This window comes from Lolium perenne, chromosome 6, assembly GCF_019359855.2.
Source record: "Lolium perenne isolate Kyuss_39 chromosome 6, Kyuss_2.0, whole genome shotgun sequence".
Lineage (NCBI taxonomy): Eukaryota > Viridiplantae > Streptophyta > Magnoliopsida > Poales > Poaceae > Lolium > Lolium perenne.
Genome location: NC_067249.2, coordinates 147,031,147 through 147,044,564, shown reverse-complemented (window position 1 = coordinate 147,044,564; position 13,418 = coordinate 147,031,147). Strand labels below are relative to the sequence as shown.

General features: G+C 48.2%; 1 protein-coding gene across 1 annotated transcript; it reads right to left on the bottom strand.

Moving 5' to 3' along the window:
• Window positions 1–5,123: 5,123 nt before the first annotated feature.
• On the bottom strand, window positions 5,124–6,479 carry LOC127309522 (putative cyclin-F2-1). Its single transcript, XM_051340346.2, has one exon. It carries the CDS (start codon window positions 6,413–6,415, stop codon window positions 5,270–5,272), a length of 1,146 nt encoding a protein of 381 aa, XP_051196306.1. The 5' UTR covers window positions 6,416–6,479; the 3' UTR covers window positions 5,124–5,269.
• Window positions 6,480–13,418: the final 6,939 nt, after the last annotated feature.

The window sequence follows — 13,418 nt, the reverse complement described above, 5'->3', positions numbered from 1 at the left end:
AATCTCCTGGTCCAGATGGATTTAATGCTGATTTTTTGTAGAAATGCTGGCCCATAATTAAAAATGATTTCTATGATTTGTGCAACCAATTTCATTAGGGAACTCTTTGTCTAGAAAGTATCAACAACTGTTTCATTACACTGGTTCCCAAAAAAATGATGCAGTCACTGTTCATTATTAAGGCTCATTTCTCTGCTAAACTATACTCTTAAGCTTATCACCAAACTTTTAGCCAACAGATTGCAGACTGTCATCATGCAACTAATTCATGAAAATCAATATGGATTCATTAAGAGCACGACTATATAGGATTGCTTAGCTTGTTCATATGAATATATTCATCTCTACCGTAAGAGTCGAAAAGAGACAGTGCTTCTGAAATTGGATTTTGAGAAAGCTTTTGACAAACTAGATCACTCTTTCATTCGTGATGTACTGCAGCAAAAAGGATTTGGGCACAAGTGGTGCCCCTGGATTAAGCAAATCTTAGCTTCTGCTACTTCCTCGGTACTGTTGAATGGAGTTCCAGGTGTTGTTTTTAAGTGTAGGAGAGGGGTACGGCAAGGAGACCCACTCCCTCCCTTGCTTTTTGCGCTGGCTGCTGACACTTTGCAAGGGTGGGTGTGTGCATGTCAAGTTCGTGGTCACCCCACAAGTACTTCCCCATGCCAAGCATAGACAAAAGTATAAAATATTTGGAATCTAAATAAAATAGCCCATGTGAAATATACCTGGAATGGAATTTAAAGCCATGTGAAATATACTCCTTCGGGCTCGTGTCCGACTCTTGTTCCATGCGCCTAGTATCAGTCATCCTCTTTTTCGTGGCGCTCAAACAACCAATTCACAAAAAGAAGAAACAGATCTCTGCGACAGTCCGAGTTCGCGTCGGCATTTTCAACTTCAACCAACCAACCTATTGTAACGCGTCGTGATCAAGCGACTGAAGCAATAGGCAGGAAGGCCGCGTCTTTGCCGGCACCGTGTCCGCGTGACTTAGGTTCATGGCAGAGCTAAACTCCTGTCCGTGTGAGAGACCTATTTCACATTGATATATGCTATTTGTTGAAATCTAAATGAATTCGTAATGCAATTACAGACCAAGATTAAGCGTAATTTGATTGAAAATTTACTGAATGTCAATTTGGGTTGTCATAATGAACAGTTCTAAGGATAATATGAAAAGTTCAAAACATATTAAGAGGAGACCAAAGTCTTCAGGAAACTAGAAAACTTAGGAGTGATAGCATTGGATTGTGTCCTAGCGGCTAAGAGTCTGGCAGATCCTTTCATATAAAGACTATCAAGAACATGGTATACCTTTCAACGATGGAGATGGGTTCGGGACCCATGTTTGTTCCTGAGGGGGTAACCCAACTTATGTGATTGCGGATCTCGTGAATTCGGATATGGGAAAACAAGTCGAAGGAACTGAGTTGAAAGAAACTTTATACTCTCTGGCATGTTGACTATGTATTAATGTGTTCTAAGCGGTTCTCTATGAGCCGAAGACGTCTACCTACAGGGCGATCTTTAAAGATCACACTTATATGAGTAACATTATTGGTCACACAACAACAACATCAAAGCTTTTTTCCTAAATAAGTTTTGGTAGGCTAGGTGTAAACACAACATAAATAAAAGGGAAAAAACAAGGAGAAGGAAAAATGAGAGTAAACTAAGATTTTGTGACATGGATCGTTGATCTCCATGCAGTGCTATCAAGAGCCAATCCTTAAGGCATATTTCAATCCTTCAAGTCTTTTTTCTGGCTTCACCCAAGTCAACTTTGGTCGTCCTCTATCACTTATAGTATCATCCATACTCTTTAGAATTCCACTATAAAATGGAACTTATGGAGGGCCTCTACTAGATATGCCCAAACCACCTTAGTCGGTGTTATACTAGCTTCTCGTCGATCGGTGCCACCCCTAGCCTACCGCGAATTACCTCACTACTACGAAAAGACCAATAGTTGCACGTGTACCTCCGGAGCAACAAATAAGTGGTATGCCTACACTATTTACCGCTATTTACCGCTGGCGTACTACATATTTGGTGGGCCGGTACTAATGGTTACCAAGGGAAAATCTGCCTACACATACCACCGAAGCACCAATATAGTGGTATGCCGGTGGTATAAAGCTATCGTTGTTGTGCCACTATACTGGTGCGCCGGTGGTATGTGTAGGCGGATTTTTCCCAAACATGAATTTCAACATATTTTGCAAAAAAAAACACGTCATGTGTCGGTAAACGGCTCTAGGTTTTGCTATGGGAGTTTACCTATTTTTTATAATCCTAAAATAAAAAATAGAGTTTTTGAAGGTTTTAGATTTCAATGCCTATAGACACCATCGGAGAAACGAGGGCCAAGTGGGCCATGGTGGCACGACCAGGGTATCAGCCCACGCCTCTACCCCGTTTCAGCCCTCTGGCCGGACTAGGTGGGGCCCTAGTGCTCCATGACTTCATTTTCCATAAAATAACAGTGTAGAAAAAATCCCATTTCCTTTTGAGTTCACAAAGGTTCCTAGAAGTTAAAGATACGAAAACAGTGTTTTCCTGCCCTAGAAGGTATATACAAATGAAAGGAAACTTTTAGAAAAATCCCCAAAATCATTCTAAATCATGATTATAACCACTTGTATTAATGAAAAATGATGAAATATGGCACAATAAAATACACATAACATAGACATATTCTAGATGCATCGGCATCCCAAGCTTAACCTTTGCTCGTCCTTGAGCATAAAGGTGATAACTAAATGAGATTTTAGTTTGTTGTAAATAGATACACAATATATATCATGATCATTGCTACTAAAAGTACAATGGTTCATTGATAAGTAAATGACAGCAAGCAATCATCATATGAAGTAAAAGAAAACATAAGCTTCGAATCTTGCATAATAGCAAATAAAAAAGTACTATGGATAATTAAGCAAACTTGTATGCAAGATATTAATGATTCATAAGCAAGCTTATGCATTCAGAATTGTTCCTAACATTTGTTCATAGAATAGATCTTTTAAGAAACTTCATTTTTACTAAGAAAAACTATAAAGTAAGCAGGGATTAAACATGGGTAAGACATCTATATTCCAAATATTTATACTTGAGGGTATGCTTAAGATCATGGTTCATCATAGTGGTGAGTTCCATTGCCCCTATCATAAGCATATGTAATGGCTCTATAGCTTTTTTATGTCCCATGTGTCATAAGTTTAACATGACATATCAAGAGAAGAGTTTGAAATCAATCTTCAGAGTATCTATTTCTCCTTTGTACGAGTAGTCACACCTTTCTTACACCATCGTGTTTATACCGATGACTATCCATACTTCAATAACAATAAACTCGGCTTAATAAGTTCTTAGCTGAAAAGGTCCACCAAGTATGCGTGACTTACGTTATCAGTTCAAAAAACATGTCAACTCAACTAAACAAATGACATATGCTACATTCTCATAAAACATTTTAATAACATTTTCTACTTTTCTTTTCTTTTCCATAATGAAAATACCACCCTTGATTGGAGGGTTTTTTCCCTCATCTTGTACAACTCATTTTATTATTACAAGGGCCGTTGTGCCTTTCAAGTTCGTGGTCACCCCACAACTATTTCTCCATGCCAAGCATAGACAAAAGTATAAAATGTTTGGTATCTAAATAAAGTAGCTCATCCGAAATATACTTGGAATGGAATTTAAAGCCATATATAGGTAGATATGGTGGACTCACTAGAATAACTTGGCTCAAGGTAGTAAAATGCTTTATTAGATATGTTGCATCCCTTCACCTTATTTTATAGCATCCAAAATTAAAATTATATTTATTCTACTAGCGAAATGATAAACACTAAGCACATCTAGAGGTGGTGGTATTTTATTAAAATGCAAGATTTCCAAACAAAACTAAAAACTAAAACTAGATAAAGACGCTTCAAGTTTTTGCGAAAATCCTATGTTGCTAAAAAAAGCATACATGTGCGCAAACTGAGAGTGTGATAGGTACAGTACTGGGGTGCCTACAGAATCCCCGAGCTTATGATCTTCACAAAAAAAAAACATTCTTTGATAGCTTCTTGTTTTTGTTCCTCCATTCCTTATAAAAAAAATAACACAAAACGTTCTCCCAGTTTTTTTGTGGGGTGACATTACTGGCATAAAGATAATATTCAAGATGCTACAACATTTCAAATAAATTAGAATCTCAAATGTCCAGAGAGTTGCTTAAGTGTTGAACATTCAAAATATTTCAAAAGACTCAAAAATAATCAAAAAGAAACTCAAGGAAACCACTTTTGCGTCAAAAGATAGAATCCATTCTGAAAAAGTTAGGCATGCTGCAAGGTGTACTTGGGACTCTCTGATCATCTTAACCATCGAATCTCTAGCTCCGCGAGATGTTGTTTCTTTCGCGGTGGAAGGAGGCTATAATTGGGCGGTCGTTGAGGTAGACTGTGTTGAGTTCGTGTATATCTTTAAGAAGGAACAAAAAGCTAACCAAGTGGCTCATTGCTGTGCCAAATTTGCTGTTGTCAATGGCGAGCATGCTACTTGGGAGACCGAGCCACCCCCTGGTTGATTCACAACCTTAAGGCTGATTGTAATGAGGTGTGACTGTGGGCTGCAAGTTTTTAACGCACTCTTTTCCTTACCAGGGTACCGAAGAGGACTGGAAGATTTTTAATGAGGCGGCTTGCTAGCTGGTTAATATATTGATTTCAAAAAAAAATTCACCGATCATATATGATATTCATGAGCTTGTTGTTTCTTTTGAATCTTTTAGTTTAGTCCGCCGCACAGCAAGGCATTCGACGCTAAATTTGTATGCAATAATGTGCTGTCTAATGTTTGGGTATGGGCTGAGTCATCAGTGTTTAGAACACAACCTCTTGACTTATTGTAGCCCTATGTCTTTGAATTAATAAAGCTCCCAAGTTCTCACAAAAAAAAGCTACTAGAAGTTCCTACTCGAAAATTCAAAACGTCACAACTCGATGAATTCGAAAAAAGAAACTCAACGAGTAAATCACCTAGATCTTAGCCATTACAAATGAAATGGGAAAAATATATAACCAGCAATTAAAAGCTGAGATTCATGTACAACAGGTTCCATTCACAGGGAGAGACAATATTCCCAACAATTGCTCTGTTACAGATGCATATGCATGAACATTACAGAGAGAGTCTACGGTTCTTATCTACTTGTACAATCTGCCAAAATTGCTCTCTCGCTTTTACAGTTGATCAACGCCGAGGGTCACAGATGAGCGACTGGGCGCATAGCATGCAGGCATCCGGCCAAGTTCATGACGTCGTACCCCGTGAGCTCCTGCATCTCCGTGCTCCACGCCGCTACGTCCGGCGGGTTCAGCAGCGCAGACCTCGCCAGGAAGATTGCAGACGACGCCACGACGGACGGCACGTACCCGAGGCACGCGTAGTTGCGCAGCGACTCGTCGGCGAGGCGGTGCGCCATTCGCTGGATCTTCAGGTCCTCCTCTTCTTGTGCGTGCTTGGTGAAGCGGCTGACGAAGGTGTGCGCCGTTGGGCCGCCGAGCTGGTACCCGAGCGCCACCACCATGCGGCGCTCCACGTCGAGCACCTCCTCCCTCGTGGCGGACCCGCCGACGTACCAGGAGATCTTGTCGGGGTCCAGCTTCGCCAAGGTGCGCTGGCCGTCCTCGTACTTGGCGGACACGAAGATGGCCACGGCGCCCAGGAGGCGGAGCTCGTGGTCGGTATGCTTCCTCATGGCTCGCACCGACAGGACCCGGTCGACGTAGGCCACGGCGTGGTGGAGCGTGCCGTCGACGAGGTCGTGGTTCCGGACGAACGCGTCCATCCATTCGATCATGCGGGCGCGGTCCGACGGGCTCACCCGGTCCTTCTGCACCGTCTTCAGGTAGTCCGGCCGCGGCCGCTCCTCGGGGCTCCGCTCCGTCCTCCTGAGGTTGGCGTCGATGTCGTCTTCGTAGTCGGAGCACACCCGCCGGCGCTTCGTAGTGGAGGGCTTCTCGTTCTCTGAGACGGCTGTGGATACGGACGGCGGCGCCGCGCGCTTTGGGTGCTTCGGTTGCACGGGGATCTCGCTGGGCGATGGCGGGAGCAGGGCGGGCACGTCGTCGACGGGCAGCTGATCGCAGAAGAATCCGATGCTGGGGGGCGGGGTTCGAAGACGGGCGACGGGCTGCCGAGCGTAGGAGAATTCGAAGCCGGGGGGCGGAGGTCGACGACGGGAGGGCAAGTCGGCGACGGGCTGCCGAGCGTAGGAGAATTCGAAGCCGGGGGGCGGAGGTCGACGACGTGCGGGCAAGTCGGCGACGGGCTGCCGAGCGAAGGAGAATCCGAAGCCGGGCGGCGGAGGGCGAGCAAAGGCCCAGGGATTCACGGCGCGCTGCATCATCGTCGCCGATCGAGGGATGAAAGGTGGATTCTTTCCTGCTTGTGCTAGTCACACGGTGTGATCAGGGAAGGGCAGGGGTTAATTGTGAGTTTGTGGCTCTTGTGCAGCACCCATTATATACTCCTTCGGGTTCGTGTCCGACTCTTCTTCCATGCGCCAACGCCAATTCGCAAAAAGAACAAAAAAGATCTCTGCGACAGTCCGAGTTCGCGTCGGCCTTTTCTACTTCAACTAACCGACCTTGTAACGCGTCATGATCACGCGACTAAAGCCATAGGCAGGATGGCCGCATGCTGCCGGCACCGTGTCCGTGTGACTTCCGGTTCGTGGCAGAGCTAAACTCCTGTCCGTGTGAGAGACCTATTTCACATGGATATATGCCATTTGTTGAAATCTAAATGAATTCGTAATGCAAGTACAGACCAAGATTAAGCGTAAGTAGCAAACTGCTCATGCCGTTGCTACGGCTTTTCTAATAATTTTACTTTGACGACGTGGGCTTAGCCCAGTGGTTAGGATAGCAGTGACGCACCCTAACGACCAGAGTTCGATTCCTGTCAGGGACGAATTCTGGAATTGTCACGCCAAGTCCAGCTTCAACTATATCAATAGTGTTCTAGTTCCTCCTAGACACTGTTTCATTTTTTTTAATAATTTTACTTTTACATGTAGACACAATGCATTTCACATGGTGCTTTACTTGTGTGACATTGTTACCTTAACTATATCCCATTCTTTATTGTTAGGCTAGTAAGACATTTAGTCAGTTAGAGCATCTCCATCGGCGGCCCCCAAATAGGCGCCGGCAGGGACGCCGGCAATGCCATATGGGGGCGCCGGTAGAGCATCCTCTATTTGGGGATGCTGCTCCCACACCGACGCCCCCATACGTCAGCCCCGATAGGATTTGAAACTTAAAATGATATTTTTAAAACGATATTCATACGAAATTCAAACGAAATTTATACAAAAGTAACTCGAATTTAAACTAAAAAACTAAAAAAAAATCTAGCGGCACCGTGAGTTAAAGGCGCTGAAGTCGAGGTTGTTGCCGTCTTCGCTGGATGGCCCGAAGGACCAATTGGCGGCGGCCTTCTCCTCCTTTGGCGTCGGCAGCTCGGAAGGTCCGGCGAGGTCGACAAAGTTGGCGCCGTGGGTCCATCGTGATTTGCCGGTAGTCCTCGTTGACGGAGCGGCCGACGATTTCATACCAATGTGGAACAGGTTAGTCTTAACAGTTTTAAAAAAAGACGTCTACGCTGAAAATCGTGGACAACATTCTAGACCAACTGAACTGACCATAAGGTTAAAGAGTCTGGAAGTCCAAAACCAGGCGCTAGTTTGAGGCATAAACCCTATTTCACTAAGTTAATAGCTAGCTAGAGAATAGGCATAAACCCTTTAAGAAGAATTCGCTGCTCTAGTATACAACCTTAACAAAAAAATGTTGCAGTACGTGTACTAATACAAATGAGCAAATTCCCTTTACAATTTTACGGCTACATCATGTTTGCAAATGGTATTATAATGTTATCAAGCTTAGAAGATAGGGCCCTGGTGCCAGCCTTCGAATGTTCCGCAGATTCCAGAGAGCGCGATGTCTGAAGGACCATCCCGGAATGTAGTCGCAGGCAGTTCATGGCCATCTAGGAAACAAACATAGGGAGTCAATATTAAGTAACAAGTGGAAAGACTAACTGCATATCAAACATATTAGTAATTGGTTTATCTTCACACGTTACTGAGAGAACAGTACCGGACGAATATAAAGATGATTAGAGCATGTCTAACAGTTTCGTATTTTTCTGCACCGTAAAACGTGAGTAGAGGGCCCTGTATCAAAAAAATACTCACGCATGAACCATTCCGTCTAGCAGATCCCGTATTTCACCCCGTATATTGAAATTGTAAACCCCGGGAAATTTCTTCGATAGTTCATCAGTTCATAGGTAGATCATACATACAGATTTTACAAAATTGTGCGATCCTAATGGATCGCGACTTCTACGAAGCGATCTAGTCGTCGTGGATGAAAAATGGCGCATTGGCCTCCGCCTCCCACGCCTCCATCTCCTTCACAGCGGCGATGGCCTACGCCGCATCGACTTCCTCCGCACGAGCCTTGTCGGCGGCATCCTTCAGGAACGCGGCCACCGCCTGCAAGTAGAGGGGGTCTTCTCCCTCCTCCGCCTCCTCTTCCTCCTCGCCGGCTGGCGGCGCTCCTCCGCCGCTGGAGCTCCCAAGCCGCGCCTCCCATGCCGCCTCCGTGCGGCACTGCTGCTCCCAATCCGCGCGCCACTTCTCGAAGTCGATGCCACTCATCGGCTTGAGCGGCGGATCGGCCTTGTAGTAGCGCCCGCCCGCCGATGTACCTACATGCCGCACACCGACTCCCGGCAGCGGAGAGCTTGCACTGGCGCCGCCACGCCTCCTTGAGCGTGTCCGGCGAGCGGGATCGCTTCGATCCGGAGGCGGGCGATGCACTAGTTCTCCTTCGTGCGGGCATGGCCGGCGGCGGTGCTAATGTTGCGGCGTGCAGCGTGGAATTGCTCGCCGCAGCGTGTGGTGAGAGGCGGTGGCGCACGACGGAGCTAGGGTTGCGAGTCGCAACAACACCCTGTATTTGTAGGGGCGGCGGTGTGTTTTTGACGGGGCCGTATTCGGCCGATACGGGCCGGCCCCAATACGGGGCCTGCTAGACGGCCCAAACTGCGCCCACCCCCTATCCCGCCGGAATTTTACGGGGTGGCCGCGTTTTAAGGGGTCTGTTAGACATGCTCTTAGCTACGAAAATGCACTCCCTGGTTAGCTACTCCTACTTTTTCGCGAAAAAGCAAAAGCCTTGCGTTTCGATGCATTGATAGAAAAAGAAGGTTCATATGTACAAGTCCAAGAGAGAACCACGCCATACAACTCAACCCAAAAGACCTAATCTAGGGGAGAAGTTGGCGAAGCCCCCGGGCACCCGCGTCCGCCCACTGTCGCGCTTCGGCCTTGATGTCGCCTAGTAAGGAGGTCACCGAGGGACGCGCATTGTCGAAGACCGCAACATTCATGTGCTTCCAGATCCACCACGCCGCAAGCATGATAAGTGACGATGTACCTTTACGCAACTTGCGAGGGGCGGTCCGCACCACAAGCGACCACCACTCCGCGAAGTCACCCTCACCCGTGGGAGGCCTAGCGGTGGACCGAATCCACGATAGGACCTCAAACCAAATAGTCCTCTAGAAGGAGCATCCGGTCAGAATGTGCGCCATAGTCTCAACAGACTGGTCGCACAGCGAGCGTCTTGTCGCGTGGGGCAATCCCCTCTGTGCCAGACGCTCACTCGTCCAACATCTATCTAGGCAAGCAAGCCAGATGAAGAAATTCACCCTGGGTGGCGCCCAGGATTTCCAGTTGAGCCTCCAGGAACCTGATAGTATCGCCACCTGGAAGAGGGCGTCGTAGTAGGAGCTCGAAGAATACTGGCCAACCGTCGTCCAACGCCAAACCAGCTTGTCTTGGTCCGGAGATAACACTACGTCCCTCAGCCTAATTTACAGCTGAACATATTGCCAAAGGGCCAGGGCACTCATTGCACCTCCAATGCCCGATATCCAGTTGCACTCCACCAGCGCCTATTGTACCGTGCGCTACTTCCTGCAGCGCTTGGAAATGAGCACGTAGACTTCTGGCGCTATCTCCCTGATGGACTTGCCATCCAACCATCGGTCCCCCCAGAAGAGAGAGGATTCTCCGTTGCCAACCACCATGGAAGTGGAGGCAGCGAAGGCATCCAGCTCGATCTTTGAGAACTGCATGTCGAGCCCACGCCAAGGTCGTTGGGGGTCAGTCCACATCCTCCAAAGCCAACGAACCCTGAGGATGATGGCAGTGCGTGCGAGATCTGGGATCCCCAAGCCCCCAAACTGCAGCGGGCGGCACACCCTGGACCAGTTGACATGGTAGTGGCCGCCATTGGCCTCCGCCCTCCCAACCCACAGAAGGCTCCGCATGATCTTATTCACTTGCTTCAACGCCTTCTTGTTGAAGCTGAGCACCATGAGTTGGTCCAGCGAAATCGCCGCTAGCACCGACTTGACCAGCGCCCAACCCGGGGCATCATCGACGCCTTCCAGGTGGGTAGCTTGTCAGCCAATCGGTCCACCGCAGGCTGGAACGCCTCACCGGCAGCCGACAGACAGAAAGAGGAATGCCAAGGTATTTGACGGGGAAGGGTGCCGGCTGGCACTCCATCACCACCTCCGCGGCATTCGCCACCTCCTCCGTGCAGGCAATCGCAGAGACCGAACACCTGGCGAAGTTGGTATGTAGGCCCGTCGCATGTCCAAAGAGCTCAAGAATGGCGCATACGACTGATGTCTACGCACGCTTCTATTCCTGTAGACAGTGTTGGGCCTCCAAGAGCAGAGGTTTGTAGAACAACAGCAAGTTTCCCTTAAGTGAATCACCCAAGGTTTATCGAACTCAGGGAGGTAGAGGTCAAAGATATCCCTCTCAAGCAACCCTGCAATTACGATACAAGAAGTCTCTTGTGTCCCCAACACACCTAATACACTTGTCAGATGTATAGGTGCACTAGTTCGGCGAAGAGATAGTAAAATACAAGTAATATGGATGATTGTAAGTAGTAATTGCAATCTGAAATAAAGATGGCAGCAAGCAAACATGTAACGGAACTTGTTAGAAACGGTGTTTCAATACTTAGAAACAAGGCCTAGGATCATACTTCACTAGTGGACACTCTCAACATTGATCACATAACTGAATAAATAAATGCTACTTTCTACACTCTCTTGTTGGATAACAAACACCATTCATTGTGTAGGGCTACAAAAGCACACCTCAAGCCGGAGTAAACAAGCTCCACAACGTCCGGAGTTCATATTAAAGTAACCTCTAGAGTGCATAATAGACCGTTGCAATTTGGACCGAGTACTAACATAGCATACACACTGTCAACAATAGCTATGAAAGGGGGAATAGATCGCATCAATACTATCATAGTAATAGTTAACTTCATAATCTACAAGAGATTACAATCATAACCTACGCCAAGTACTACATGATGCACACACTGTCAACATTACATCATGGAGGAGGAATAGACTACTTTAATAACATCACTAGAGTAGCACATAGATTAATAGTGATACAAAGCTCATGATCACATAAAGATCACACCATGGGAGAGAGAGATGAACCACATAGCTACCAGTAGAGCCCTCGGCCTCGGGGGAGAACTACTCCCTCCTCATCATGGGAGACATCAACGACGATGAATATGGCGGTGGTGTCGATGGAGATGACTTCCGGGGGCAATTCCCCGTCCCGGCGGCGTGTCGGAACAGAGACTTCTGTCCCCCGAAACGGAGTTTCGCGATGGCGGGGGCGTCCCTGGAATCTTTCTGGAGTTTCGTCAATTGGTATCGGGTTTTTAGGTCACGAGGGGTTTTATAGGCGAAGAGGCAGAGTCGGAGGGGCAGCAGGGCGCCCTCCCCACCTGGTGGCGCGGCCAGGCTTGGGCCCGCGCCCAGGTGTGGTGTGGGGGCCCTGGGCCTCCTCTCCGTCTCCCCTTCGGTGTTCTCGTCCGTCTCGGTGAAATAAGACACTACTAGAAAAAGGCCTAGCCGTGGCGCACCACTATACAGGTGCGCCACTGCTATATAGCAGTGGCGCACCTAAAAGTGGTGCTCCACTGGTAGTCAATTACCAGGCGCACTAGTGTAGTCATGGGCCACTACTAATTGTGAAACTAGGTTACAGATTGATCTAAAGTTAGCAGTGGCGCACCAAATATAGGTGCGCCATTGCTATTTGAATAGCAATGGCGCACCTATATTCTGTGCGCCACTGTGCTGCAAACGCCAATGACGCACTAGATGTTGGTGCGCCACCGGCCACCGCACATGGATGATGGATCCACCGCAAACGTGTCCCCACCACCAGACCGCACGGCGCACGCACCACCACCAGATCGACCGCACCCACCCACCACCCCACCACCAGACTGCACCCACCCACCACGCCACCACACCACACCGCATCCACCATTTTTCTTCTCCCCTTTCTCTTCTCCCCACATCGCACTTGCTTTCTTATCCCCTTTCTCTTCCACGTCGCGCCGCCGGCACATCTGCGGAGATCTGTGGACACTGTGTCGCGCCGCGCTACCGCGAGCACGGTGTGGCCGTGGATGGCTGCGTCGGCGTCCCATGGTCTCCGTCCCCATCTCCGCCTCCGTCGCTTCTTCCGCAGGCACCGCCGGCGACCACTCCGTCGAGCGAATCCTCCGCAGGCGCCGACCACCATGTACCGAGCCGCCTCCGGCCTCGGCGCCCTCAAGGTCAGTCGTCCCTCGCCTGAAACCCTAGCGTCACCTCACCTCCCTTACCTTCCGTTTCGCTAGATCTGATGGCTCTGTCGCGCCCATCCCGCCGCGATGCGTCCGATCCGAACGACCGGAGACTATGGTCGCCTCGCGATCTGACTTCCCCTTCTGCTTTTGCTTGCAGCGAAGTCTCCGGCCGCCGGCACCGGCACGACATGAACCAGGGCAAGCTGCAACTACCTCAGGGGCTCCTGGCCGTCCGCGTCTTCGTCCTCCACTCCCCCACCACGCCGGATGACGGACGACGGCGTCGGCGCACAGACGGATGTTCTTCATCACAGCGAAGAGCACAGCGGCCCGGCAACACGGCGAGGAGCACAGCGGCCCTGCAGTACGGCGAGGAGCACGGCGGCCGGCTAGCGGACGGGCAGACGGCGCTGGCAGCGACGCTCTCGGACTAGATTGCTTTTTCGTTTTTGTTTACAGGGTGCTTTTTGTAAATAGTGTTGTAATTTTTTTGACTACTCTGTAATAATTAATATAATTACTCTGTAATAATTAATTAATCACTCTAATGTTACCACATGATGACCTGGTCTCCATATGTTTATTGTTTTGCAATCCTGGTCAATTCGCCACAATAGATCCCACAATAGGCCCCATGTG